This window comes from Crotalus tigris, unplaced genomic scaffold (genome assembly GCF_016545835.1).
Source record: "Crotalus tigris isolate CLP2741 ecotype Arizona unplaced genomic scaffold, ASM1654583v1 scf7180000017568.12009008, whole genome shotgun sequence".
Taxonomy (NCBI): domain Eukaryota; kingdom Metazoa; phylum Chordata; class Lepidosauria; order Squamata; family Viperidae; genus Crotalus; species Crotalus tigris.
In genome coordinates, this window is record NW_024096478.1 from 10847352 (window position 1) to 10873939 (window position 26588).

At 34.9% G+C, this 26588-nt stretch overlaps 1 protein-coding gene across 5 annotated transcripts in view; it reads right to left on the minus strand.

Annotated features, from left to right (window-relative positions):
- Nucleotides 1-26588, minus strand: part of TENM2 (teneurin transmembrane protein 2) — an 869909-nt gene that overhangs the window by 652162 nt on the left and 191159 nt on the right. The window contains exon 1 of one of the 5 annotated variants that reach the window (XM_039353429.1): nt 4173-5031. The exons of 3 other annotated variants lie outside the window; for them this stretch is intronic. In XM_039353429.1, coding sequence (XP_039209363.1) covers nt 4173-4218 — 46 coding nt within the window. In that variant the 5' untranslated portion in view covers nt 4219-5031. Of the gene's footprint in view, nt 1-4172; nt 5032-26588 lie in introns of those variants that run through there. One more of the 5 variants, XM_039353439.1, reaches the window with a different exon arrangement.

Genomic DNA, 26588 nt, shown 5'->3' on the forward strand with positions numbered 1-26588 from the left:
ATGCCCTAAAAAGTTTAGCTGCTCTGACACAAAGCATCATGGTTTATGACATTAAACCAAAATGTATGCAAACAACAAGTTTAAATTCAGAATGTTATCACATTACTGATATAATTTTATGTTAGAAAATTGTAATGCAAAATAGTTCCAAGACTGAATGAATGACATGATTCTGAAAGCGATGGCAAAGCATCTCCAAATTACACATACTTGAGTATGTTCTAATCAGCGATTAAAATTTGTATTTAAACATGCTTACATAAAAGGAATAGCAGGAATACTGGACATTGTTTGAATAGCAGGATATTGGAGATTTACTACTGTCAAAGTCATTTTAGATCCTTATAGACAAAGACAGATATAAGTTGAATATCTTAAAATATAAGTTGGCTTTAAAACCAGCCACATGCAATTATATTTATTAACATAAAGGGTTATGTCCTATACAGTTCTTTGGCTAATAAACTTTTTTTTTTCTTCCTCCTTCAGTTTTCACAGATTCCAGAACAGCTCTGGAAGTTTGAGAGACTTTTTTATTGTAGAAGTGAGGGATTCAATGGGGGCTGCAGTCAGAAAAAAGGAAAGACAATTTCTCTTGCATGTCAGAAGCTCTCTTGTAAAAGAATGAATTAAGCTTTTATTATTGCACGTAACTGTATTGTTGTAAGGCAAAGAGTTTCATGTTTGAAATACCAATATTTCTAGCAGGTATGCATTTGGGTGCACACTTAGGAGAAAGAAAGCTAACCATAATTTTAAATGTAGTATAAAAAAGAAAGTACAGCCTACACATATTTGGCTAACTAAAAAAAAAAGTATTCAAGATTTAATAACTGATTAAGCCAAGAACTTAGAATCTATTTAATCAGTTCACAAAATCTGTATCAGCTACACAAGAGCAAGTTACCATGAAATGTAGCTGAATACAAACATGGCTTAGAAGAGGAATAGTGCATTATATTTCAGAACCAATGATGTATTAAAAATTATTCTTCACTATTTTGATTGTACAGTAAATTGAGGCTTTGGAATTACTTCTAAAAAATAAATATTCCCACAGATAGAGGTCAGTGGTTGCCTGAAATTGAATCAGTAAGTAGCTCTCTGGTTTGCTTTGTCATGTTATCAACATTTACTTACACAGGATAACACAGCACTACACATTTTCTCCTCATCCCGTATATTCTCTCTCTCTCTCTCTCTCTCTCTCTCTCTCTCTCTCTCTCTCTCTCTCTCCCTCCCTCCCTCCCTCCCTCCCTCCCTCTCTCTCTCTCTACTTTTTCACCTTCAAATTCTGTTTTTCTATATATATATATTTCCTGTCCTACTAAAAACCTCACAATATCAACTTTAGTGCTGGCAAACACATGTCCTTTCTAATTAACAATTTAGGTTTTCTGGTATTTTCCAATTAGTCTATTAAGTGCTCAATATTAATCAGAAAAACCACTACTGAATTTCAATTCTATCAATATAATAGCAACATTTTTTAAAAAAATTTCTAAATACTTGTACTGTGCATTGGCAACTAGGGCCCATTTTTATAATGAATCTGAGCATTATTACTTTAAGATCATTGCACTTCAGCTCTTCCTCTGAGAAAATTTGCATGTTAAAGGGCTTTAGTATTCAGTGATGAAATGTTCTGCATAGTAATGTACAGTAAACTGATTTTACAATTTAAAATAGCAGACGTGTTATGTGCCTAACAGAGCTGTGATCATTCCAGTAAGTGTGGCTTCAGCTTTAATAACACCCTATAGAATGGTATGAAAATGTAATGATCTCACATTACTCTTCCATCAGCAGTCAACATACTCAGTCAGAATCAGCAGTGCTTAAGATTTTTCTTCCCATTGCTCTGCTCTCTCCCCTTTCCCCAGCCAGTAAAGTGATGTTTCCTTTGCTCTACAGCAGCATCTACTGGATTATTCGTAAAATGCTTCAATTCATATTAATCACACTGTAAATGTTGAGAAGAAGCAAGTTAGCATCTGCCAAAAAAGGCTAGAGGAGGAGTAAGGGGGGGGGGGGAGAACTATGAATGAACAGAAATTTGGTTTGACAACAGAGTCTTTACTATTGCCCTTGGGTTTAAATGAGCCTTGTTAAAAGGACTTAACCTTTTTGTATCTCTCTTCTAAGGGATACAGAGTGTTGTCTATTTACTGCAGATTACCATTAATTTTACTAATGCAATGATTATAATGTGAAAAAGTCATTTGAAGGGTTTGGTTCTTTGAGTACAGAAAATAAAAGTCTGCATTCTAGGAAGATTTAAGGGTTTTTGTACAGGAGAGAATCAAAATTGCCTCATGTATTATTTAGCTGTGCTTAAGCTGACATTTTTATGAAGAGGCAAACTCAGTTCTTTTGTTAAAATAAGTTAAAATATTACAGTACTTACTATTGCATTGTACACTTTGCGCAAATTTAATGTGTAAACTATAATTGCTAAATTACCCTACTTTATAATAAACCTTATTTTTACCTGTGCTATGTGACCATCTTTCATTTATATTTTTCAAATGGCAGGGATTTTTTTACAAGAAGAAACTGCCTTATAATGGAAACAGTTACTTACATTTCTAAAATTTCACAAGTAAGCATACCCTTTGGAGTTTTAATTCTACAAAAAATATTGTAGCTGATGTTACATATTTTACAAAATCCATTATTCTTATCTGTGATGATGTTGCTTAAATATCTAAGAACAGAATGCAACCACTATTCAGTTTCATTTCAAATATTCCTTTTATTTTTAGTGTGATTTTTTCCCTTTAATCCTATTATCCTACTATTATCCAAGTATGGTTACTCCATGGAAAGGCATTACAGGACTATAACTTTTCATCTCTTGCAGAAATTCGTTAGTTTACTGTACGAACCTGAACCATAGCTCCTACTGATTTTTAATATTTACCATTTTAAGTTCTTTAATATAATTGTAGCATAGGGATGCTTATTTAATTTAATATAATTTCTAAAGCATAGGAAAAAGGAGAAAAAAAGCCTAAATTATCTGTATGTTGTATTCCACAGATCCCTATCAACTTTGGAGTATTCATTACACGGTCACTATTACATTTCTTTACAAGCTCACGCACAGACATAATGTAAAGACAATACGGAAAGATTTTAAATAAAGACTTCCCAAATAATTGATGTGGTAGATATTTTTTTTAGAAAATCACCCACAATTAACAGTACATGATAACTAAATTTCATTGTAAGCTTAGTTTTCATTTAGCAGGCTACCTACTTCATCCTAAAAAAATTTAAAGGCCTAGCTATGAAAGCTGAGGACACTTACATTGCGTAAGTATGACTCCCATTCCCCAATCCAAAGTTCAGACCTTGTGAGAGGTAATTAGCCTCTCTGTGTGTTAGCTGTTATGCAGGAAATCCTTTATTACATCCTGGTGCGCTTGTGGATATCACTGTCAGAGTTTCTCCATTGGACAGTTGACATTCACCCACCGTTCTGATTGCTGCTAAGCCTGGATGCTGTTTGCATAGCCTGATAACCCCCTTTCTCTGAAGAAGGGAACGGAGGGCTTATTTGGCGTAAAGTGAACCCTGCCGAAGGTTGCAGAGCACTTTAGAAAGGCTGCTATGCTTTACTAGCGATGCTGGAGATCAACCCAGTCTCGCCAACACCTAGCCTGAGCAGTGAGAGCCCAAATCCCTCTTGGAAAGCGCTTCAGATCAATTGGGCATCAAACTGCAGAATGCCCGCTCCCAGCAAGGTTGCAAGCTGGTAGAGATTTCATCCAGCCCTGGGTTTAACCTTCTGCCAAACTCCTGCTTTGTGTCCAGCAGTGTTTTTTGTTTGTTTGTTTGTTTATAAAAGTCCGCGGTTAAAAAATAACAATTAAAGACAAGAGGGGCGGGCGGGGGGGGGAGGGAGTCCTTAAGATCGTAAGCTGCCTGGCAGACAAGCCCATTTTCAACTGAACCTTTAGTACGCTCCAATTCATCAGTCACTACAGGTACTTTACATCACGAACAAAAGGCAGCTGGCATAAGACCCTTGCTATCCTCCACCGGAGATATTTTATCCGGGCTGAAAAGCGATGCAAACCCAACAGCTTGTTTCTCTCTCTCTCTCTCTCTCTCTCTCTCTCCCCCCCCCCCCGTCCACCGATCCTTCCCATTCAGGCACTTCTTACCTGTCTCGGTGGAAGCCTTCCTTCCCTTGTTAGCAGTATGAAGCATCTCTAGCCTTCCCCAGTCTTTGCCACCGCTCGTAGATTGCACGGTTATCGCCCCCCCTCTTTTTCTTTCTTTCTTTTTTTGGGAGGAAAATTCTTATCGAAAGTGATTAGCGGGGAGGGGAGGTGGTCGTTGTTCCTTTTAAGTCCCTCCTGCGGAAAGGAGCAGGGGAGCAACGTGACGCCACCTATTAATCTTTGGTAAGAGTGAAAAGGCAGAAAAGGAGCGCTCGATCAAACTGAGCTTCACACATGACTAAAACTCGCCCGAGAGGCTACTGGCTCTGACTTAAAGCCTCACTAGGCGTGAATGTTTAAAAAAAAAAAAAAAAACAAGGAAGAGGGGCGAGTCAACGGAATGTGACCACGTCTGTGCATCAAAAGCAAGGAAAAGGGGAGAACAATGGGGGAGAGAAAGAGACGGGAAGAGTCGAGGAACAGAAGCAGGGAAGCAATCTGGAGGAGTTTGAAGGGAAGAGCTTGCAAGAATGAGGCACAAAAAAAAAAAAAAAAAAAGGCGTCGAGCATCTTCTGTTTATCTCTCACTGAACGAGACACCCTGCCTCCCTCTCGCGCGTTTGGTAACACATCCTTGCGCCTCCTGGGTTTGCCAACCGTGCCAGAGTCCTCGCGTGTGTGGTGTTCTTACCTCCCCGGCGTTTCCTCGTGCAGCGAGAAGCAACCAGCACGCTCCACGGCGACCCCGCTACATCTCCTGTACAGCCAGGCGGAATTTAGTTCACTGACTCCTTCCTTCAGATATTCTCTCTCTCTCTCTCTCTCTCTCTCTCTCTCCCTCTCCCTCTCCCTCTCCCTCTCTCCCTCTCTCTCAATTCGCCCTGTAGTTTAACTGACAGATGGAACTCTACTTATAACTACTGACAAACTGCCACCGGTAAACAAAAACCGCAGCAAATGTTTCACGCTGCTAATTGAATTCGCACGGCAACTAACTAAATAAAATAAGTAAATAACCGGGCTGGATTCATCTCTCAGACGGGCGGGATCACTGACATCCTCTTCCAGCCACACTTTTATTTGCACCCTGAAATAAAGTGCTTGGTGGAGAGTTGTGGTCAGGCAGTATGGCAAATCAGTCAGCCTTCAGGTTGGGCTGAGAAGGAGAGCTCTGAATGGAAAAGCAGGTTGCAGTGCCTGTTAGCCACCTTATTTTTATGGATTTACTTTGTTTTTATTGAGCCTTTTCTCCAATCTTTTGTCCTGTCTGTGAGGTAGGCTGCTCTGAGAGAAAGGGAAGAGATTCCACTGTTCCTTGCTGGCTAAAACTTATGAACACGTATAGAAGAATGAAAAGCTGCTGGGTTGCCATAAAGTGCATGTTTTAGAATAATACCAATAATTTTAAAAAATTGTAGCTGTTTCATGCATGTATGCATGTTTAAGAACATAAGAATGCTAAGAACAATTACACCCCCTCTCCTCTTGTTTCCTAACATCTGTCATTTAGAGGCAAGTGGGCTCTATTCTTGGAGACTGGATATTGCCATTAAGATTAGCAGCCAACAAGGAGTGAATTTACCTTCCATTCACTGATTTAGCCCCCTCTTAACCCCTTATTATACCTGGGCAAATGAATCCACTAATTTAAACTTGGGCTGGGCAAGCACAGCATCATAGATTGGAACTATTGGGCAGAGATGAAAGCCTCCATCCTCCAAACAGACCACCACACATTGCTACCACCACATTATCCTCTCCTTTTGATATTGAACTAGACATAAGCACCAACAATAGATGGTGCTCAGATGGTTCAACTAAAGAAGAGGGGTGAGAGATCTTAGAAAATGTATATGTTGCCTCTCCTATATCATCTCCAGGGAGCTTATAAAGGAACCAGGCTTTTCCTTGCCTAGTTTGGGAATAGAGAGGATAGGGCTGTTTTTGGCAACCTCACCTATGCCATCAAATCATGAGCAAGAACTTCACCCAAGATGGGTCAAGAAGTCTTTATTTTTTGTTATACTTCTTGTATTAATATTCACCATTATTAGAAGTTCTATGAGAGATGGCAATATTTTTCTTGTACAGATGATGTTCCGATTCAGTAATTGTTTTGGTTCTATACTTTTTGCAAAAGTATAAGTGCTATGGGACAGTTATCATTTTAGCTACTCTTTTGTGTATTTTTTTCCTGCTCCACACTTTCAAGTGTAGTTGTTTTGAGGATTTCTCAGGTCTTTTAGACAGGTAGGCTATGCCCAGAAGACAATGATTACAAGAGAGGTGATAAAGTATAGATCGCTTTGCTTCTCTGGCTAGCCTGCAAAAGGCTTTTCTGTGCATCTACACTTCAAGGAGAAGGTCTATAGGATGCTACACATAATCCTGACATTGACATATCCCTTCAAACTTTTAATCTGCCCAAGTCTGCCAAAAGAGAACCAAATAACTATTTCAACACGTGCTCAATCTTTTTTTAGCCTAATTTTAACTTTCTTGTCTAAACATTTCTTGCTTCCTTATCTCTTATTCCTTGTAACATATTTTGTATGTCAAAATCTTTTTAGTGGTAATTCCTAAAATTCTTTTTGCATCCCATATGATTGGCCTTTAAATGGACAATTATGAACATTTTTCATTTACATGTTTTGGGTTAGCTATCTCTCAGCTTGCTTATGTAGATTTTATTTTATATAGTTAAGATTACTTGTAGCAAGTTCATTGTACAACACTTTGGTATTCATTAGAATGAAAGGCAGTCTATAAGTATATCAATAATTTATGAATAATGTATTTGACATAATTAATAGTTTTATAACGTTTTATGTTCCCAAATAGACATCTTTGTTAACTTTCTTTTATCCTAATTTGGAAAAAAAACTCCTATGGTATGTAGCACTTCCCTCAATCAACACCAAGATATATTTCATATTACAGGAAGAAAGATGGAATTTCAAGAAAATTTACCCTTTGTCTATTAGATGTAAACATTGAAACTGTGCACAGATCAAATTTCAACTAACCTACACCAAAGATGCTCCACTAGAATATTTAGGTCAGATTTTTCTCAACATCAATGCCTGGCAAATGTGAAGACATCAACTCCCAGTATTTTCAGCAATAGCCACATGAACTGGGAATTCTACGAGAAGAAATCCATACAATTGAAGAATGCCCAAGACATATGGAGAATGTCAAGACTTGCAAGTTTGCTTCACTCACTCTTCACTCTTAACATCTTAAGGCATATTACTAGTGTGCTGAGAGCTTCCCATGCAACATAACTTTATTGCAGCAACATAAATCTTTACTGGCACAAATAAACTACCTTGGTGAAGAAGAAGTGTACAACTTCCCCAGAGAGCTCAGTACTTAGAGTTACATAAATATGTACATGCTATTTTTCTTCTTTAAATGTACTTAAATGATTTCTCCAGCATCATTACCAAGCCATGCAGGAACCATCCCACAACACATTAGAATAACAGTTACAGTGCAAAATGTACTAATAATGACATTTTCCATGGAAATGTAAATAATTGGTTTCAACCCAAAGTTTCATATAAGTTTCTTTAGCTCTAGGGAAACAGCTAATCAAAGCTTTCTTTCACTATCAACTAGCAAATCCAATTACAAGGCAAGTTTAACACTTAAAAGAAAGACTTCCTGCCTTCCTTTTTCATTCTTTAAACCCTTTACTTTCTACACACTGATGCTGTGATACACAAACCTTCAGAACTGAGGGTTTAGACTTATATAATTTTGCAAAACAGAGGAAGATTGTTTTCAAGACTGCTGTTCAGTAAAAGATTTATTTTAGTTACTGAACCTCAGTGCTAATCCATTAATCAGATTTGTTGGACAAAATATACCTGTGGTATGAGAGTTCTATTATTTATATCATTACCATCATTATCAATACTCTTACTACTATTTCAGTGAAGTACTGATTGGCTGTGACAGCGCAAATAGTGGCATTTATTCACAGAAATAGATTATAATTCCTCATTGAACACATGGAAGACAAGATCTCTCTCTGGCTATGCAAAGCTCATGGCCAAGGCTGTAAGGTACAGATTCAGTCATTTAAACCTCATTCTCTTGATCTGCAGATCAAGCAAAAGAACTTAAGATTACAACAGACTGTGTGGATGTTAAAAAATTAATGTCTATATAAAAAGAAAAAAATATACTTGAATTTTACCAAAGACAACTCCTTTTATATATATGTCACAAATCATCTTATAGGTAGAAAGAAAAAGAAAAAAGAGAAAGATATATTTATTTACATATTTATTGCACACCAGTCTTTGTTAAATCAGGTGGTTCCTAATTAAATAAATTAAATTAAAGCAATATTATTTATATGTTGCTTCTTTAACAAAAAATCAGTCCAGTTTATTATAAATATAATGTCTATAATTTTCAACAAACATATACTAAGATACCATAAAATATATAGCATAATATAAGGAATAATCAATAATAAAGAAGCTGCAACTGAAGGTAAAACAAAAATCACACTAGGCATGGGACCCAGTTCTTTCAAGATTAGAATAACATAGCTGAAAGTAGATTAGTCTGTTACTAAAAGAATTACAAAATGGAAACTGTCCCCCAAATCCTCAAGCATATTACATTGTGCAACAGAGAAAAAGAATTTAAATCTCAATTTTACTATAAATAGGCCTTGCATTTATGACACAGCAGTTACCAAAATTCTTTCATAATGGCTGCTTTTTCTATTATAAATCTATTTATCAGAAGCTGGCATGCCTTTGAATGCTTGTTGTGTCTGTTTAGGGTCGAGCTGATCAAGAGGCACCTAGCATCAGCATTATTATTTAAAAAGCCTGGGAGAATAAAAATGTCTTTGCATGATGACAAGAATGTTCCAAGGGCAGTTTGCAGACTACATAAAATGCCTACAAAGATTCCTTCTTGTTCCCACTTTGGATTTATTTAACATATAAATAATTATAAAGATAAGTTCTTCTGCAAAATGTAACCCAGTTAATGAAATTGTGGCTTCTCTAGAAGGCACCTCTCACCTGTACTCTTTCTTCAAAGCAAATGTATTGTTTTGGCACAGAGGCACTCAGCCAATTAGTACTTGGCAATGAGGCTCAACATGAACTAGATTGGATTGATAGACCAAGCTTCTTGTTGTCAAGGTTAATGTGTTTTGGAATATTTTTCTGACGTTTGTCACAAGGAGGAGAATATATATGTGGATATGATAAAGAAAGAGAAGGAATGGGAGAAAAGGTTATCTGAAGGAAGTCAGCCAAACTAAATGCCATTTTTTATATTTTTTATATTTTACAAACAGTTTTCCTATTAGCAATGGGGAAACCAATAATGATATCTTATTTGGGTCTCATAGTAAATTAATACCCATTGATCTGACTAGGATTTACTCTGTGCTATGGGATTACTGTAGCCTTATTGTAATTTGTAATGTAATTTAAAGTGCTTAAGTTACAGAAGAACTCAAAAATTCTACCCAGATAAAATATTTATAGGGTTCAACAGAAACTTTGCCCAGGAAAATGTCTGAATATGTAGGTGCTTTAAAACTGCATTTTAGATAATATCCTTCATGTGCTTGAGTGGCCCCTTGTCTATTTTTCTTACCAAATAGCAATCTTGTGTGATGGGTTGGACTGTGAATAAGTGACTAGGTCAAAGTCACTCCAGTAAATTCATGGGATGATAGATGGGGAAAAGATTAAACAATATTTGAAAGTTAATGGTCTGCCAGAATTAAAAGAAGGACAAAGAGACATACTGAATGTGAAAATAACAGCTATGGAATTAAAAAGGGTGGTGAAAAAACAAAAAAAATAATAAGACCCCAGGACTGGACAGCCTTCTGGGGGAGCTATATAAAACCTTCCACGAAGATTTTGAAAAGATATTACTAGAGGTGTATAATGATGTGTTGGAGAAATCTAATCTACCAGACTCCTGGATAGATGCCATCATAACTCTTATCCCAAAAGAAGGCACAGACCCCAAACAGATTAAAAACTATAGGCCAATCTCGCTGCTAAATACGGATTACAAAATTTTTACTAATATAATGGCTGAAAGATTAAAGTTAATTTTACAAAATATAATACATCCAGACCAAAATGGTTTTTTACTCCAAAGACAAATCAGAAACAATATTAGAACCGTGTTAAATGTCCTAGAATATTACAAAATACATTTAGGAAAACAGGCAGCTTTGATTTTTTTAGACGCACAGAAAGCATTTGATAGCCTCAGTTGGCAATTTATGTTCCAACAGATTGAGGATATGAAATTTGGTGAGAAATTTAGTAACACAATTAAGGCAATATATAGAACACAAAGAGCTAGTGTGATAATCAATGGAGAGAATACAAAAAGTTTTGAAATAAACAGAGGGGTAAGACAGGGATGCCCAATTTCACCTTTACTTTTTATTTTGACGCTTGAAGTATTATTAGTTCAAATTAGAGCAAATAAAGAAATAAAAGGGGTACAGGTCAAAGCAGAGGAATATAAGTTACAGGCATTCGCTGATGACCTGGTTTTCTTTATTGAGGAACCTATAGAGAGAAGAAATATTCTTATGGGTGAAATAGAAAAATTTGGAATAGTGGCAGGATTAAAAATTAACAGAGAAAAGACTGAAATGTTAGCAAAAAATTTAACCGATAAACAAAAAAGGAAATTGGAAGAGAATTTGGGATTACAAGTAGTGAAAAAGGTTAAATATTTAGGAATTTGGATAACCTCAAGGTGTTCCTCAGTAAAAGAAGACAATTATAACAAAATTGATATTAAAAATGAAACAAGATCTTGAGACTTGGGGGAATCTCCAATTATCATTATTAGGCAGAATCGCATTGACTAAAATGAATATTCTACCAAGATTATTGTATTTATTTCAAACAATTCCAATAAAATTAGAGAAAACTTTTTTTAAAGAATTGGATAAAATAATAAATAAATTTATTTGGGCGGGCAAAAAAGCTAGGATAAATACCAAAACATTACAAGACAGTAAGAGTAGAGGTGGTCTTGGACTCCCTAAATGGGAAATCTATTATTATGCGGCAGGATTATTATGGATTAAAGACTGGATAAACTTGGATAATGAAAGGATATTAATGATTGAAGGACATGATCTACAGGCGGGTTGGCATGCATTTCTATGGGGGAAACAGAAGAAAACATCAACATATTTCCAGCAATATTAGATAAGAGGAGCATTGATCGGGATATGGGAAAAAATAAAAAAAAGACACTATAGGAAAATTCCAAATTGGTTCTCGCCGATGGAGGCAGTGATTCATCCCAATACATTAGAGAAAAAAAAGATGATTAGGTATAAAGAATTACTGGATAACCGAGGAAATCTCAAGTCAAGAGAAGAGTTGGAGGAACAAAGAATACCCATAGATCGGTGGCCGTATTTACAAATTCAATCTAGATATAATAGGGATAGGCAAGAACATGGAATTAGTCAGACCCCACATCAACTTGATAAAATTTTAATAAGTAAGGAAGGAAAACTATTATCAAAACTTTATAAATACCTATTAGAGATAGAGTTAAAGGAAGAAATATTGAAGGAGCCAATGATAGCATGGGCATGAAATGTGGGGCGAAATATAAATTTAGAGGAATGGGAAAGATTATGGAACATAAGTTGCAAATTGACGCTATTAATTGCATACAGAGAGAATCAATATAAAATGATCTACAGATGGCATTTAACACCGGCGAGATTGGCTAAAATGTATAAAAACATAGACCCGAAGTACATTGGAAATGTAAAATAAGAGAAGGAACATTTTATCACATGTGGTGGCTGTGCCCCAAAGAAAAAAATTATTGGGAACGAATAAGAGATTGGATACAGGAGATAACTGAGATACAAATGGATTTCAAACCAGAATTATTTCTTTTGGGCATAATAAATTTAAAGATGGAAAAACAACTCCAACACATCATTATACACATATTGACTGCAGCTCGTATAGCATATGCTCAATGTTGGAAGAGTGAAAATATTCCCACAAATGATATGATTATGTACAAAATCTTGGAATGCGCAGAAATGAATAAACTTATGTTAGAATTGAAAGACAAGGAGGCGACAGAATTTTATTAAATTTGGAATAAATGTTATAATTGGCTAGAACAGAGAAAGGAAAAGACATAACTATTGATGTACATAAAATGTAAATAAGATGTAAAGAATGTTTAAAATGTATAGTACTGTTCTGTTAAAAGAAAAGATTTATGTTTACGTATTTTAAGTTTGTTTTGGTGTATGGTGAAAAATAATAATAATAAAAAAAAATTCATGGGATGAATTTCCATGGTGGAGGATAGAGTTGAACTAAAGTCATTCCCTTCTCCTGCTGCTTTGGTTTATGTCTAAAATCTCAACTATGATACCACAGTGGCTCTTACAGTAAATATGGCAGTATTAATATGGTTTGGTTTGGTTTATACCTTATTTTTTCCCCTGTTTTAGAAAAGCCACTTTGTTATGGACTTTATTTTGACATTACTGTAAAAAATAGTTTGGATCAGGTTGCTAAACCTTTGGCCCAGCTGATGGATTAAGTGCTGCTGTCTGACAAAGAAAAACCTTCTGGAGTGTGAAAAGATTACAATGCCATTTTGATAAATATGGTTGTTTTTTATATAAGCAAACAATTTTTATTTCATAGATTTGTTGGTCCAGTTTTCTATTGATAATAATAATTCAAGCAGCTCTGTGTGGCAGTACAGCCACAAATTCTTGCTTACATTCATTGTGTTAATCAACTTGCTTCAGCTGTCCCTTAAAATAGTACAGTTTTTAAGTAGTATTCCATGGTGACAAACATAAAGTCAAGTGTACACTTAAGGTAACTGCATTATGAGGCAAAACAAGATTGTCCAATATTGATCAGTGGGCCCTTAGTATTTTTGAAAGATAAAGCAAAGAATAGAAAGCATACAGAACAGTTTCTTAATGCTGGGATGATCCCTTTACCAGCAGTGGCCATTGCAGTAAGAAAAAGAACAATGTTACGGCATGCTCATGTGTATCTGTGCATTATCTTGTGTTGTATCTAGGAAGCACAGAATGACTACATAGGTATGCTTTGGGTCATGACCAGGAATGTGGCTGAGAATGGAACTATTTGCAACAATTTAAGTCCAATGCCTCTCCCATAGGAAGGCACTTGGGCAATGTTTCCAGATTCTCTTCTGGGTCTATGATAACTCACCAGGGTCAACTCGCCAGGGCCATACCACTGCAGCCAACTTGCCACAGCTAATTCACCACAAGACAACTGACCGTGGACAACTCACCACGGAACAACTCACCACGGGACAAGAGTTACATTAATATTGAACAAATAGTCAAATAGAATAATTAAAGAAAGGATGCCAAAGGAGGGACAAAATAAAATGGGAATGATAAAAATTAAAATAATTTTTACAGTCATTTTAAATAATTAACTTGAATTGTTGAATTGTCCTGCCGCGAGTTGTCCCGTGACAAGTTGTCCATGGCGAGTTGTCCTGCAGTAAATTAGCTGTGGTGAGTTAATCATGGCGAGTTGGCCATGGAAAGTTGGCTGAGGCAAATTGTCCCATTCTGTCTCTTTCTTGCAACCTCCAGCCTGATCCAACACATTTTTTGAATTTGATTTTTCTTTAATCAGCTTGCCCTCCTTTCTCTCTTAATTTGGTCTAGTTCTGTTCAGTTATTAAAGAATTAGGTTGCTGATGAATGGACAGGCCATGAGATAGACAATATCCCAACCCTCCATTCTTCTCTTGGAGTTGACTCTGATGATCCTGCACTTTGCTTCACATTACATATACTGTGGCTGTGAAATATGCTAGATAAAATCACCTTAACTTTCCCCTCCATTTTTTTTCTTTTTGTCATGACAGTTTTTCTAAATACTTTACACACCCTTTGAAGAAATAATGAGCATACAGATTACAGTAAGAACATTATATTAAAGATAAATCTGTTCCCCCCCCCCAACTTTATTTTTACATAGAATTGCCAGATTTAGCTTTTAACAGAAGTTGATGATTGCTACTATGCTCTCTCTTTCATTTTGCTGAATGCAGACATGCATGAACTATTGGTGGTTATTATGAATATTTTCTAACATTGTAAATTCAGAGACATTAAAGTAGAAGCTTTACAGTAAACATAGTTTCTGACATTTCATAAGCAAAAAGATTCAGTATTACAGATTTTATTTAAAAGATTTTCAAAAAGCCAGTTTGTGCAGCTGTTGCTATTTTCCAGAATAGTCGTACCTATGGCAATCATTGAAGCAATTCAAAAACCTTACTATCAGCAAGCTCTTTTCATAATAATTTGGCTGTTATTTGAGAAATCTGGGATAAATAGGACAAATTTAGATAATGAATAGCTAAAACCTCTGGAAGCTGAAAGAGATGTAGCAAGACCAATAAAAGATATTTGCTGTTCAATATTATATTTAATAAACATAAGCACATGTTGATATGCACATTGCAAGATGTAGTTTTTTTCCCTTTACATATGTTGGATTTCAGCACCCATAACCCTCCAGCTGGTATGAAAACTATGGAAGTTGAAATTCTACATATCTGGAGAGTATCATTTTTGGGACTTATTTTGAACACAAACAAGGTGAGATTTAATGGATCTAGTTGAAAAGAAATTGAATAAAACAGAATTGAGTAGTAGTATACCCAATATCTTAGAAGACAGAAAATTCCAAATCATCTTGATAGCTTAGAGAAATGAGCTGATAATAGCAGATTTCTTCACTTAAGGAACAAATCAAATGTGTTTATTTAGAAAGAAAAAATTGCCTTGGCAGTAATAAGTGTGCATAAAAGCTTGGAACAGTAATTGATTGCCAACTGAACATTAGTCAGCAATGTGATATCGTTGGGGGGGGGGAGGGAAGGCAAATGCAATTTTGGGTTGTAGTAAAAAATACTTTTCAAACAATTGGAAATTATAGTTTTGTTTTAATTTGCGCTAGTCAGAACATATCTTGAGTAATATGTCCTATTCTGGTACTAAATATGTATGGAGATTTTCAATCATCCAGGTCATGGTTGTCCCAAAAGTGCTTTTTCAAAAGGCAACTGGACTTTCTTTGTTTTTGCTTGAAGACATTTTACTTCTTATCCAAGAATCTTCTTCAGTTCTGAATGAAGTTTCTTTAGTTCAATTCATTTAGAGCTGAAGAAGCTTCTTGGATGAGAAGTGAAATGTCTTCAAGCAAAAACAAAGGAAGTCCAGTTGCCATTTGAAAAAGCATCTTTGGGATATTCTGGTACTACATTTTAAGAAGACAAACTGGAATTAGTTAAAAGAAGGGCAATAAGACTAATCAGAAGATTAGAAATTAGTAGAATTCAAAGAACAAGGAGTGTGTATGTGTGTGTGTGTGTGTGTGTAGGGGAGGAGGAGTAGTCCACACCAGGTGCAGGTATTCAGAGGTGCATTGGATGGCAAGAAGGCTATTTAGAGGATCAGTGGTGGATTTAGAATGAGATTGATACAGTTGGCAATGTGTGCAGTAACACATTGTAAAAATATTTTCTCAAATAAGTTAAGTACATTAAATTTAAGTTTCTTCTACCACAAATATCCATGCCACTCAAATCCCAGTTGTGTCTTAACTAAGAGCTTTTTATTTCTCAGCATCATCCATTCTTTTATACAAACCAAACAGCAAGTTGCAAAATACAGTTTCAAATTGGGTAAAACCAATCATCCTCTTTCCTTTTTATCTTGTAATATCTTATGTTTAAACCTTGGTTCTTTTCCCTGCCACACAAATTTAAGTTTATCCTTCTGCCATTGTTTAGGTAGTGCATCAGTTTTCAAAACAGGTATTGTCTGAAACAAAAACATCTTTCTAAGCAAGATGTTCATTTTTATCATAGAAATTCTCCCTAGTGATGACAGTTGTAGTTTATCTCATCTTAACATGTCTTTTTAAACTTCATTCCATGTATTAATATATTATTTCAAAATAACATACGGTTCACGTTTGATATTTTTTGTTAACTTCTTGTTCTTCTTGTTCTTCTTCTTCTTGTTCTTCTTCTTCTTCTTCTTCTTCTTCTTCTTCTTCTTCTTCTTCTTCTTCTTCTTCTTCTTCTTCTTCTTCTTCTTCTTCTTCTTCTTCTTCTTCTTCTTCTTCTTCTTCTTCTTCTTCTTCTTCTTCTTCTTCTTCTTCTTCTTCTTCTTCTTCTTCTTCTTCTTCTTCTTCTTCTTCTTCTTCTTCTTCTTCTTCTTCTTCTTCTTCTTCTTCTTCTTCTATTTATTACTCTTTAACTCCATTGATGCACTAAATTCTTTCAATTTGCCAAGTGATACTTTAAGTCCCTTTAAAGGGTTTTTCAAAATCAACACCAGGTCATCTGCAAAAGTCCTTGTAAGTTCCTTTTCTAAACTTTGTTGATTAAACAAATTTAAATAGACACCCGACTCACACATGGTGACTTTAATCTTTACTCCCACAAGCCTCTCATCTGGTTTTATAGCTATATTCAGTATTTTAAGAACCAAAGTAAATAATAGAGGTGACAGATAATCCTGTCTTGGTCCTTTTTATATCTCATAGGTTTTCTTATATCTCCATAATCAATTTTTGTGCTTTTTGTAAAGTGTAAATTGAACTTATTCATTTTATATAGTTCTCTCCAAAATACATATTTTCCAAAACCAAGAAAGCCTAGTTCAAATTGTCAAAGGCCTTCTCGGTATTAAAGAAGCTTATTGCAGCTTATTTTTAATTGTGTTGATCCAAATATTTCAAAATATTTAACACATTTCTAACCTTGTCCTTTAACTGTATTTTAAATAAAAAACAAACAAACAACCATTGGTCCTTTAAATAAATTATTTTCAGCCTATCAGCTAGAATCTTTGTGAACAGCTTGTTGTCATTATCCAATAATGATATCAGCTTATAGTTTCTTGTTACAGTCAATCTTGTCCCTCTTTAGTATTAATATTATACTGGCTTCTTTCCAATTCTCTGTTATCATTCCTCTGTACAGGATAGAGTTCACTGTGCTTTATAAAGGTTGTAAAAGTTCATCCTCAAGGCATTTATAATAAGAACCAGATAATCCGTCTGGTCCAGGCAACTTTCCTAGTTTATTCTTTTTTTATAACTTCAGAAAGTTCCTTATTGTGCTAGATTCATTTATAACATGTCTCTGTTCCTCTTTAATCTTCAGTAAAATTTGTTTCTTTAGATATTCATCTCATCTTAAAAGCCTTCAGTGATGGAGCACCCACAACTTCTGAAGGCAAATTCCATTGGATGAATGTTCCAACTGTCAGGAATTTTCTCCTTAGTTCCAGGTTGCTTCTCTCCTTGATTAGTTTCCATCCATTGTTTTTTGTCTTACCTTCTGGAACTTTGTAGGATAAGTCTTCTTTGTGGCATCCCCTCAAATATTGGAATACTGCTATCATGTACCTCTAGTCCTTTTCACTAGACTAGACATACCCATATACATTTTCCATATATTTTAGCCTCTAGCCCCCTAATCATCTTTGTTACTCTTTTCTTTATTCTTTCCAGAGTCTTTTTTATAATATAGTGACCAAAACTGGATGCTGTATTCTAAGTGTGAATAGAAATGGTAATAGTGCAGAATTATAACAAGGAATTAAACAATTTTTTTGTAAATAATTTAGTTAAGGGAATGATTCAAGAACAGTAAGGATGCAACTAAAGCTTTTATTAAAGGTTTCATAAACAACTTAAGCCAGTGACATGTCTAATTTTATAAAATACATGTGATTTTGTTTGAGAGTAAAACTTATTTTGGCAATGCAAATGGTCATAAATATGCCCATGCAAACTTCTAATATATATTTTCACTGATCTCCAACACTCAGAAAGTACACTGAGCATATAAGTATTCACACATTGTATTCCTTTCTATGAGTTTCTTTCAAGCACACTTATTTCTTTAGGATCCAAAGCTGTGTAATAGTTGTTGTTTTCTAATTCCCAAAACTGATTTTCTTTCAAGAATATCTGAGTAATGAGAGAAAGAGAATCAAAATAACAAGTATATTCTATTCTGCGCAAGCCCTATTGTATGCCTGGCCTGCTAAGTGATTGTTGTATTCGCCTCTCAGTTATATTTGTTCCTTCATAAAGTTCTGCAGGCGATTAAAGATAGAAAATATTTTCCATTCTTACTTTATTCCAGTCTTTTCTTCTCCAGTCAATTGTCACTTCTGGCAGGATCAAACTTCCTAGAGTCAAGCCTTGTTATACAATCCAATTCCTGTCCCTTTGATTTAAAAAAAAAAAAAACTAAAAAAGAAATAAAAGTAGCCAATCAATTTCACCACTTTACTTACTGAAGATTTTACATCAAGTGTTACATCTATTGTCCTTCATCTTTTCATTCAGGCATATTCTTTTGTTACTGATTTCCATTCTGGGCTTTACATTTAAAAGCTTTCTGAAGTATATGAAGCTATATCATCCTGTAAGGCCATGGTAAAGGAATCTGATAAATCATGCAAGACTACAATTTTGTTTGTTTTGAAATAAAATAAAAGCACCTTCCATTTAATATTTTATCATATACGGAAAATTACTTTCCTATCACAATGGTTATTTATTTTATTAAATTTCCAGGAGGTAAGTTAATGTTCAAATTACAGTGCACATCAAAATGAAAGCTGCCTAGATTTATTTAGGAAGCAATAATTTGATAATGACAATGAGAAAGTGCTAACTCAATACTTCTATTAACTGTGAATGTGATGACCACTAGATAAAGATTAAGGCTGTAGTATAACAAAAGGTAGAGAAAGCTCCAGATTTCACTTCAGAGAACTCAACGGCAGTATAATATACATGTGTATTGTCTACATGACTTAGTTTTTATTGGAGCACCTCATTTTCCCCCCAGTTTTGATTTTCATAGTAAACAATTCCCTCTAAGCCAGATATTCATACATTCTAGATAACTATATAATCAGTAATAGACCCACTTTTTCTCATGTAAATGAGTGATTGGGTGGATTTAGAACCTGATACTAAAGGCTGACAGCCCTAGTTTTGGAAAGACAGTCTAGGTGCCTAAACCCTGGAAAAGGTGAATTAAAAAGGAAGCCGAAGACCGCAGCCTGAAGATGACGATATATATAATGCTTGACCAATGGGAGAATATGTGGAATAAAAGATTGAAATTTATGTAGTTCTTTCCAGATGTAGTAAGATCTGGAAAGAATCAGATATCCATTTGAGTTTGCTATGCTTTATGTGCAGCTCAAAGAAGGTTAGGAAAGTGATCAGGGAAGAAAAGATACACTGGTCATGCAGAGAAGAGGAGTAAGGTTCACCAGACTTACTTTCCTGCCTGAGCAGGGGGTTGGACTAGATGACCTCCAAGGTCCCTTCCAACTTTGTTGTTGTTGTGGTTGTTGTTGTTATTTATTATTTTCCTCATTCAATTAGATCACTCCAAACTCATCTGGACCAAAACTAAAATGTTTCAGGTTTTGGTTCAACTGGATTGAAACTTCTCTGGAATGGCCAGCCAAACTTTCAAGCTATAGTATGCTAATTCCATGCATGCTCCAAATAAAATACTTTTTGTTGTTATCATTTTATTTTATGCACACCTCTGGATTAGACTGTGCTGTCCATGTTGTTTATAGCAATGTGTAAATTGCTGTTGACAGGCTCTCCCTTGACACTGAGTCCTCTGTTATCAAAATTTATAAGTACTTCAATATTTATACTATCGGAATCGCACAGTTGAAAGGATTTTGTGATTTTGTTGATACAGAATTATCAGCAGTTTCTCAACATGGGTAAAAATAGTATTTCTTTATCCCTTTAATAAAAACTCCATTTTTCTCTGTTCCCATGATGTCAGCAGTGCTGGAGAGGCTGATAGTGTAGTTGAAAGTAATGTTTATTTATTCATAATTATATATTTAAACAATGTAGCTTCAGGTAAGAGAAACGAATGCTTTAATGCTTGACAATCATGAAAGATGTTCATGAAAATTTTGTTTTGGCTTGCATTTTCTTTTCCTTTTTACTATTTTTGTGAGGATTTAAAATAGATTTTTGTTGCTGCTGATTTTGCATAATCCCAGGACAAGCTGAGACATTTTTTTTCCTTTTTGCCAACATTTCTGAATGATAAAATGGAAGACAATTATAGATCACCTTCAAGTTATTTCTGAATTTTTGGCAATAATTCAGATAGTAAGTAGATATCAGTTGGTTTTTTTGTAATAGATTTGCTGTTATCTTGTGGTTATCAGTATTATTGCAGTCCAGATCTGTAATACTACTTGGGGAAATAAGGTTCCCTCATAGCATGAGAAGAACAAAGATGTTGTCAATCTTGCAAGGTAGTCCAGACAACAAACATACTCAGATGAACTAATCCTACCTTATTCTAAAGTTACATTAACAGAATATTGCAAGACTGAAAGCATTTCCCCCCTCAGAGCCCTTTTGACATGCTCCCCATGTCTCCCCCCATACACGTGGAGAGTCAGCTGTCTCTCATCAGACCATTGTCTAGGTTCTGAGTTTTTGTCCTGTTTTCCAAACCTTAATTTAGTATATTGTGACAGCTATCTTCTACCAAATGATTCTGACTTGATCTTTCTCTGATACCTTTCTCCAGAACCCTTTTTCACCTTTCTTCTGCCATTAAAACTGAAATGTAAGATGCAGGATATTAGAATTCCATTCAATTCCAGCGTTAGACCAGAACTTCATGTCTTATACTGTAAACAATAAAGATCCTCATCAATTCTCAAGCTTTAAGTTCAGATTTTGTATGCATATTATGTGGCTAAATACATACTTATATATTCTAATATTTTGTTATTTTTAATATCTCCTTATTTTCTTAATGTTTTGGTAAGCGTAGAAGGTTACAAGCTGCAGAGGGTTTTTTTATGATAATGGCTCAAAGTCCAATTCTATTATCAGTTGAAATATTAATCATCATAATACAAATTATATTTCATTCATAATCTCTTTCAGTGGTGGGATTCAGCTGGTTCGTACCACTTTGGCGGAACCGGTAGCTAATTTTTTGATGCCCAGGCCCAGAATGGACTTCCGGAAGTGGCATCCACACAGAGAACTGCTTGGTCACATATTTGAATCCCACCACTGGATAGCACACTGTAGAAAATTAGACAATATTCAATTATGATTCGTATAAAACGTGTAGAGATGATTTTGGAAAAGAAATGGATTATAATATTAAGAATACTGAAAGGGCAATTCAATCATAGAAAGTGGAGGACATGAAAAAGAGACTCAAAATAACCATGCCTTATTTCTGCCTGGAATTAGAGAGAGCAGAGAGAAACTCAAACAGTCTTTCAAGATTCTGTTGTTATTATATCCTACAACAATAGAATAGGATTCTTGGAATCCTTGCAATATCTGTTTCATGACCTGGCCTACCTCAAAAGGTTGTTATCAATCTTGAAAGTCTTGCAGGAATGCTATTTATTGTGCTAAAATAGAATAGCAGAACCTTGAAAGTCTGTCCAAGTTCTCTATATCCCATCTTACACTAAGAAAGTCAAGTTTTTTCAGCAAGTTGGCTCAAATCCATTTTCATTTAAAAAAAAAAAATAGTTACTCCACTCTGGAATCTTTTCTGCTGGAAATTTGCCAAAACTCTAAATGTATTCCAGAACCAAACATTTCTTCTTAGGTGCACAATGCCAAGGGTATCAATAACAAATGTCCAAAAGGTTTGAAATGACTTTTATATCAAAGTGATGCTGCTGTAGAGCTATATTGTTACTACTCACATTTTTTACGGCCAATATCTACCACAATTTCAAACCAAAGGAATGGCAGAACTGTGCCACGTCATATAAAAAAGGACATTCAATCTTCATGTGGAATCCGGTCATTCAGTGACTCTTAAAGTTAATGGGATATGGGTCAGACACAGGATTCTCAATTATGATCCCTATTTCATTGAATACAACAGTATTTACTTGGAGTAGAAATAGTACATTTTCTATAGATATTTAAAAAACTAGCTGAAGCAGTTTGGTTCTTAAGTTAGCTTAAGTGCATGACATCTACAATGTGTAAGATTTTTTTTACTGATGATGTGTATTATCTGCTTTTGTCTTGATTTGTTGTACCCTGGCAAGAATCCACCTGGATTCGAGGGGGGGGGGTTGCTTACAAATATTGTAAATGAAATAATCTTTCTCAGTCCAGTGTCTTCTACCATTAAATATATTCATCTATGCTCAACTTCATCAGAAATAGGAAATAGGTGATGAAAATATGAAAAAATGAAATCCTGGAATCAGACTATTAAGCAACTCTATAAATTCAGGACATAATATGACATAAGAGCCGAGGTGGCGCAGCAGTTAGAGTGCAGTACTGCAGGCCACTTTAGCTGACTGTGTTCAGCAGGTCAGTGGTTCAAATCTCACCGGCTCAAGGTTGACTCAGCCTTCCATCCTTCCGGGGTAGGTAAAATGAGGACCCAGATTGTTGGGGGCAATGTAAATATATATATACATTGCTTACTGGTGTACACCACTTAGAGAGTGCTTGCACTTAAAGCAGTATATAAATAAATAAATAAATAAATAAATAAATAAATAAATAAATAAATAAATAATATGGAATTCATAATAAAAAGTTAAGAGGAAATATGGGTCTGCTATAACAAATAAAATAATACATAAACAAAATAATAAAATGTATTAAGGCAGGCATAATTTAGAATATAGCTTCAGTTCACAGCTAACAATAATTTGTGCATCTTATTATCCTGAGGTAAGACAATAAATATTAGATAATATATTTCATTTCTGGATATTGGTGGAACAAAGCTGGATGGCAATCTTCCCTTTTTGTGGGCGAACACAGCATAATAATGCTTTCTGAGCATCTAGTTCATTGATCCTATACTTAGAGGTTTGAACAGACAGAATTCAGGTTTATATTCCAGATTCTCTCTGATATAATCCCTTTTTATAAGGGCACAATTGATGAAAACCATCCAGAATCTTTATCATTCAACCACAGGGCTATTAGGATGTTGGAGTCAGCCATTACAATATGAAGAGATAGCTTTGTTCTCACTGGGCTTTCCAGACTTGGGGAAACGATCAGGACACGCGTTGAACTGTAGCTGTAAAGTGAAGGTTTCCTTAAGTGTAAAATAATAATAATAAAAAAAATAATTCTTCATGTACTCTATCAAAAACTAGGGCAATTCGTTATCGTCCATTGAGCATTTATCAGGAATGTCTCCTCTAACTGAAAATCTTTTCTTTCTATGATTTTGAAAATTGGGTGTGAGATTTCAACACACCATCTTATATTACTATGAAGAAGATAGGGCACTGATAAATATCCACTTGCAATTTCTTTCTCTTCTTTTTTCTCTAAGTATTCACCTTGTAATTTTCCTCTCTGCCCTCCTCTTTCTCTTAAAGGCATACATTTCTCAGCATGCTATATACATTTATATATTCCCAGCTTATATCTCACCAGGCATCTTTTGTTTTTGCTTTTAATTTTCAATTTGGACCAAATTATCAAGCTTCCTATTTACCTGAAAAAATGTTTATTTCCTTGAAATAGTAGCATTACTATTACTATTAGGGCAGGATATTTTTAACGAGGAGATATCTATTCAATCTAAGGTTAAATGAGTGCAGTCCTACTATATGTAGCTTTAAAGCCAGGTTTAAAACCCACTTTTTCTATCTGGAATAATTTACTATTTCTATTTTCATAAATCCTGATATTTTTTTTTTTACGATTTACTATTTTTTTGTTAAGAGGATATTGAAAAAGAATGGTGAATAAGCAAGGATTGTTTTGGTACAATATGACAGAGAAAGAAAAAACAGAACAGATCAAATCCTGGCCATTTATGCTGCTTCATATCTTAATATAATAGAAAATAAACATGAAACATTCACATTTTGTTCTATATACTGTATGTTTTTGGAAGGTAGAATATATTTGATCTTTCTTCAGTGGATCAGAGTGTTATCTTTTCAGTCCTGTACTTGAAAGCTGCTAAAATTCACCCTGCTTCCCTAGAAAACTGATCTCAGAACTTAAGAGTGTTACTTGGTACATGATGAAGCTGTAAAACTATGTCTGGGAATTGATGAGGAAGAAACTGAAAGGACAAGTCTACTGTACTTTATGTTATAGGAAATTGTACATTATTTTAAAATATAGCAGTATCTGTAGCGTACCGAATAAAGCATGCAGCAAGGTTCCATGTATGATCTTCTGCTAATATTGGTCTGCAAGGCAGGGGAAATAGTCCCAGATATACAACAGAACCGATAGTGTATGGACTGGGAAACTGCTCAAGAATAGAGAAAGGAAAAGAAGGAAACCCCCTTTTGATGTTAGCTGCTGATGTAGTAGAGAAAGGCAGCAGATCAGACAAAGCTGCACAAGGCAGCAACCAGGGGTTTTGTAATTATATTTGAGAATGACCTTGAGAGACAGGCAAAGAGGTATAACCAAGGCAATAGTTAACAGATAAAAGTTGACTGAATCCTCAGTAGGAATGCTAATGAGGCAAGAAACTTAAAAGAGACCCTCCCTTTACAGTTTTTTTGGCCTGTAAAGATGAGAAAAGAAAAAGAAAAGTACTTTCAAACTTGCAAGATTTTTTAAAATATAGTTTTACAACAATAGAATTAGCTCATCTGCTCATGTTTCCTGTCTGGTCTACCTCATAAAGCTGACAGATAATTTTCCTGTAGCAATTGTCTACACATATGCTGATATGATCCAGGTGGTATTTAATGGGAAATTAGATAACATTTTGTTTTATTTTGGGAATGTATCATAAGATATTAATGCAGTTCAGGGTATTAATATACCCTGAATAAGAAAAATGAATCTTTAACAGTCTGTTGATACATTCAAAGAATCAGTTTATATAGTGCAACAAGCAAAAATATGTACTTAATTGTGGTTCTATGGCAACTTTTCTTATTGCCCAGTTGGTCAATAAGACTTGCAGTTTGAGTTTGAGAGAAAATTTTTATAAAATGTTTTATAGGTGGCATCTGGATCCCCAAAAGTTGTTTTGTATGTATCCTAACTTGCAGCCCAAATGTTGGAGATGTGATAGTTTGGATGCAACTTATTTTCATATTTGGTGGACTTGTAGAAATGTAAAAGCTTTTTGGATTAAAATTTGGTGGAACATTCAGAATATTTTTAAAAGAAAGATAAAGTTTACTCCTCAACTATTTTTGTTGGGTATTATAGTAGATGTTGATGCTAAAGAAATTAATTTGATGTTGAATTTAATAACAGCAGCAAGGCTGCTGGTAGGGCAATATTGGAAGAAGGATTGTTTGCCTACTATAGAAGAATGGACGCTTAAAGTGTCAAATTTAGCAGAAATGGCTAAGATTTCTGCTTATTTGAAGGATTATTCACAAGAAAGATACATTTCGGTTTGGAGAAAATGGATAGATTATATTCAGAATAAATATGGGACTAAAAAGTTCCATTTATTTTATGAATACATTTTAGAGTATTATTATTATTATTATGGATCATCGCACAGTCAGCCAGATGTTCAGACTAGATTTGGCATTTTGTCTACCTATCGAGTCCTTACCCAGGACCTGGGATAGGCAGATGTGGATGTTTGATGGTATTACAGATATTGTCGCAGGATGGAAGCAGTTCCTAGTAAGGCCGCCTTTTGCAATTGATTAATAGCAAATTTGTCAATGCCAGTGGTGTTTAAGTGGTGCTCCAGTTGTTTTGGGATTGCAGCCAAGGAGCTATTACTATTGGTACTACCCTTGCTTGCTTTTGCCACAGTTTTTCTATTTCTATTTGTAGGTCTTTGTATTTTGTTATCTTCTCCAGTTCTTTCTCATCTATTCTGCTATCTCCAGCCACTGCCACGTCCACTATCCAGACTTTTTTGTCTTTCTTATCGACAATTGTTAAGTCTGGGGTGTTATGTTGCAGGTGCTTGTCTGTTTGAATTCTGAAGTCCCAGAGCAGTTTAATTTTATCATTTTCTATGACTTTCTCTATTTTATGATCCCACCAGTTTTCACTTACAGGCAAATGATATTTTTTGCAGATTTTCCAATGCACCATTGTTGCTACTTTTTTTTTTTATTGAAAATTTTTATAAATTTTAACAAAAAAAAAACAAAAGAATAACAATACAACAACAACACAGACAAAAAATTAAACAAAACAAAACAACCCTTCCTCTACCCCCCCCAGAACACCCACTCCCTCCCCCCCCCGGAGCTTCCCAGAGCAGAATATAGGCTTAATTAAAAAAATAAAATAAAAGAGTTATATGAAAAAAAAGAGTATA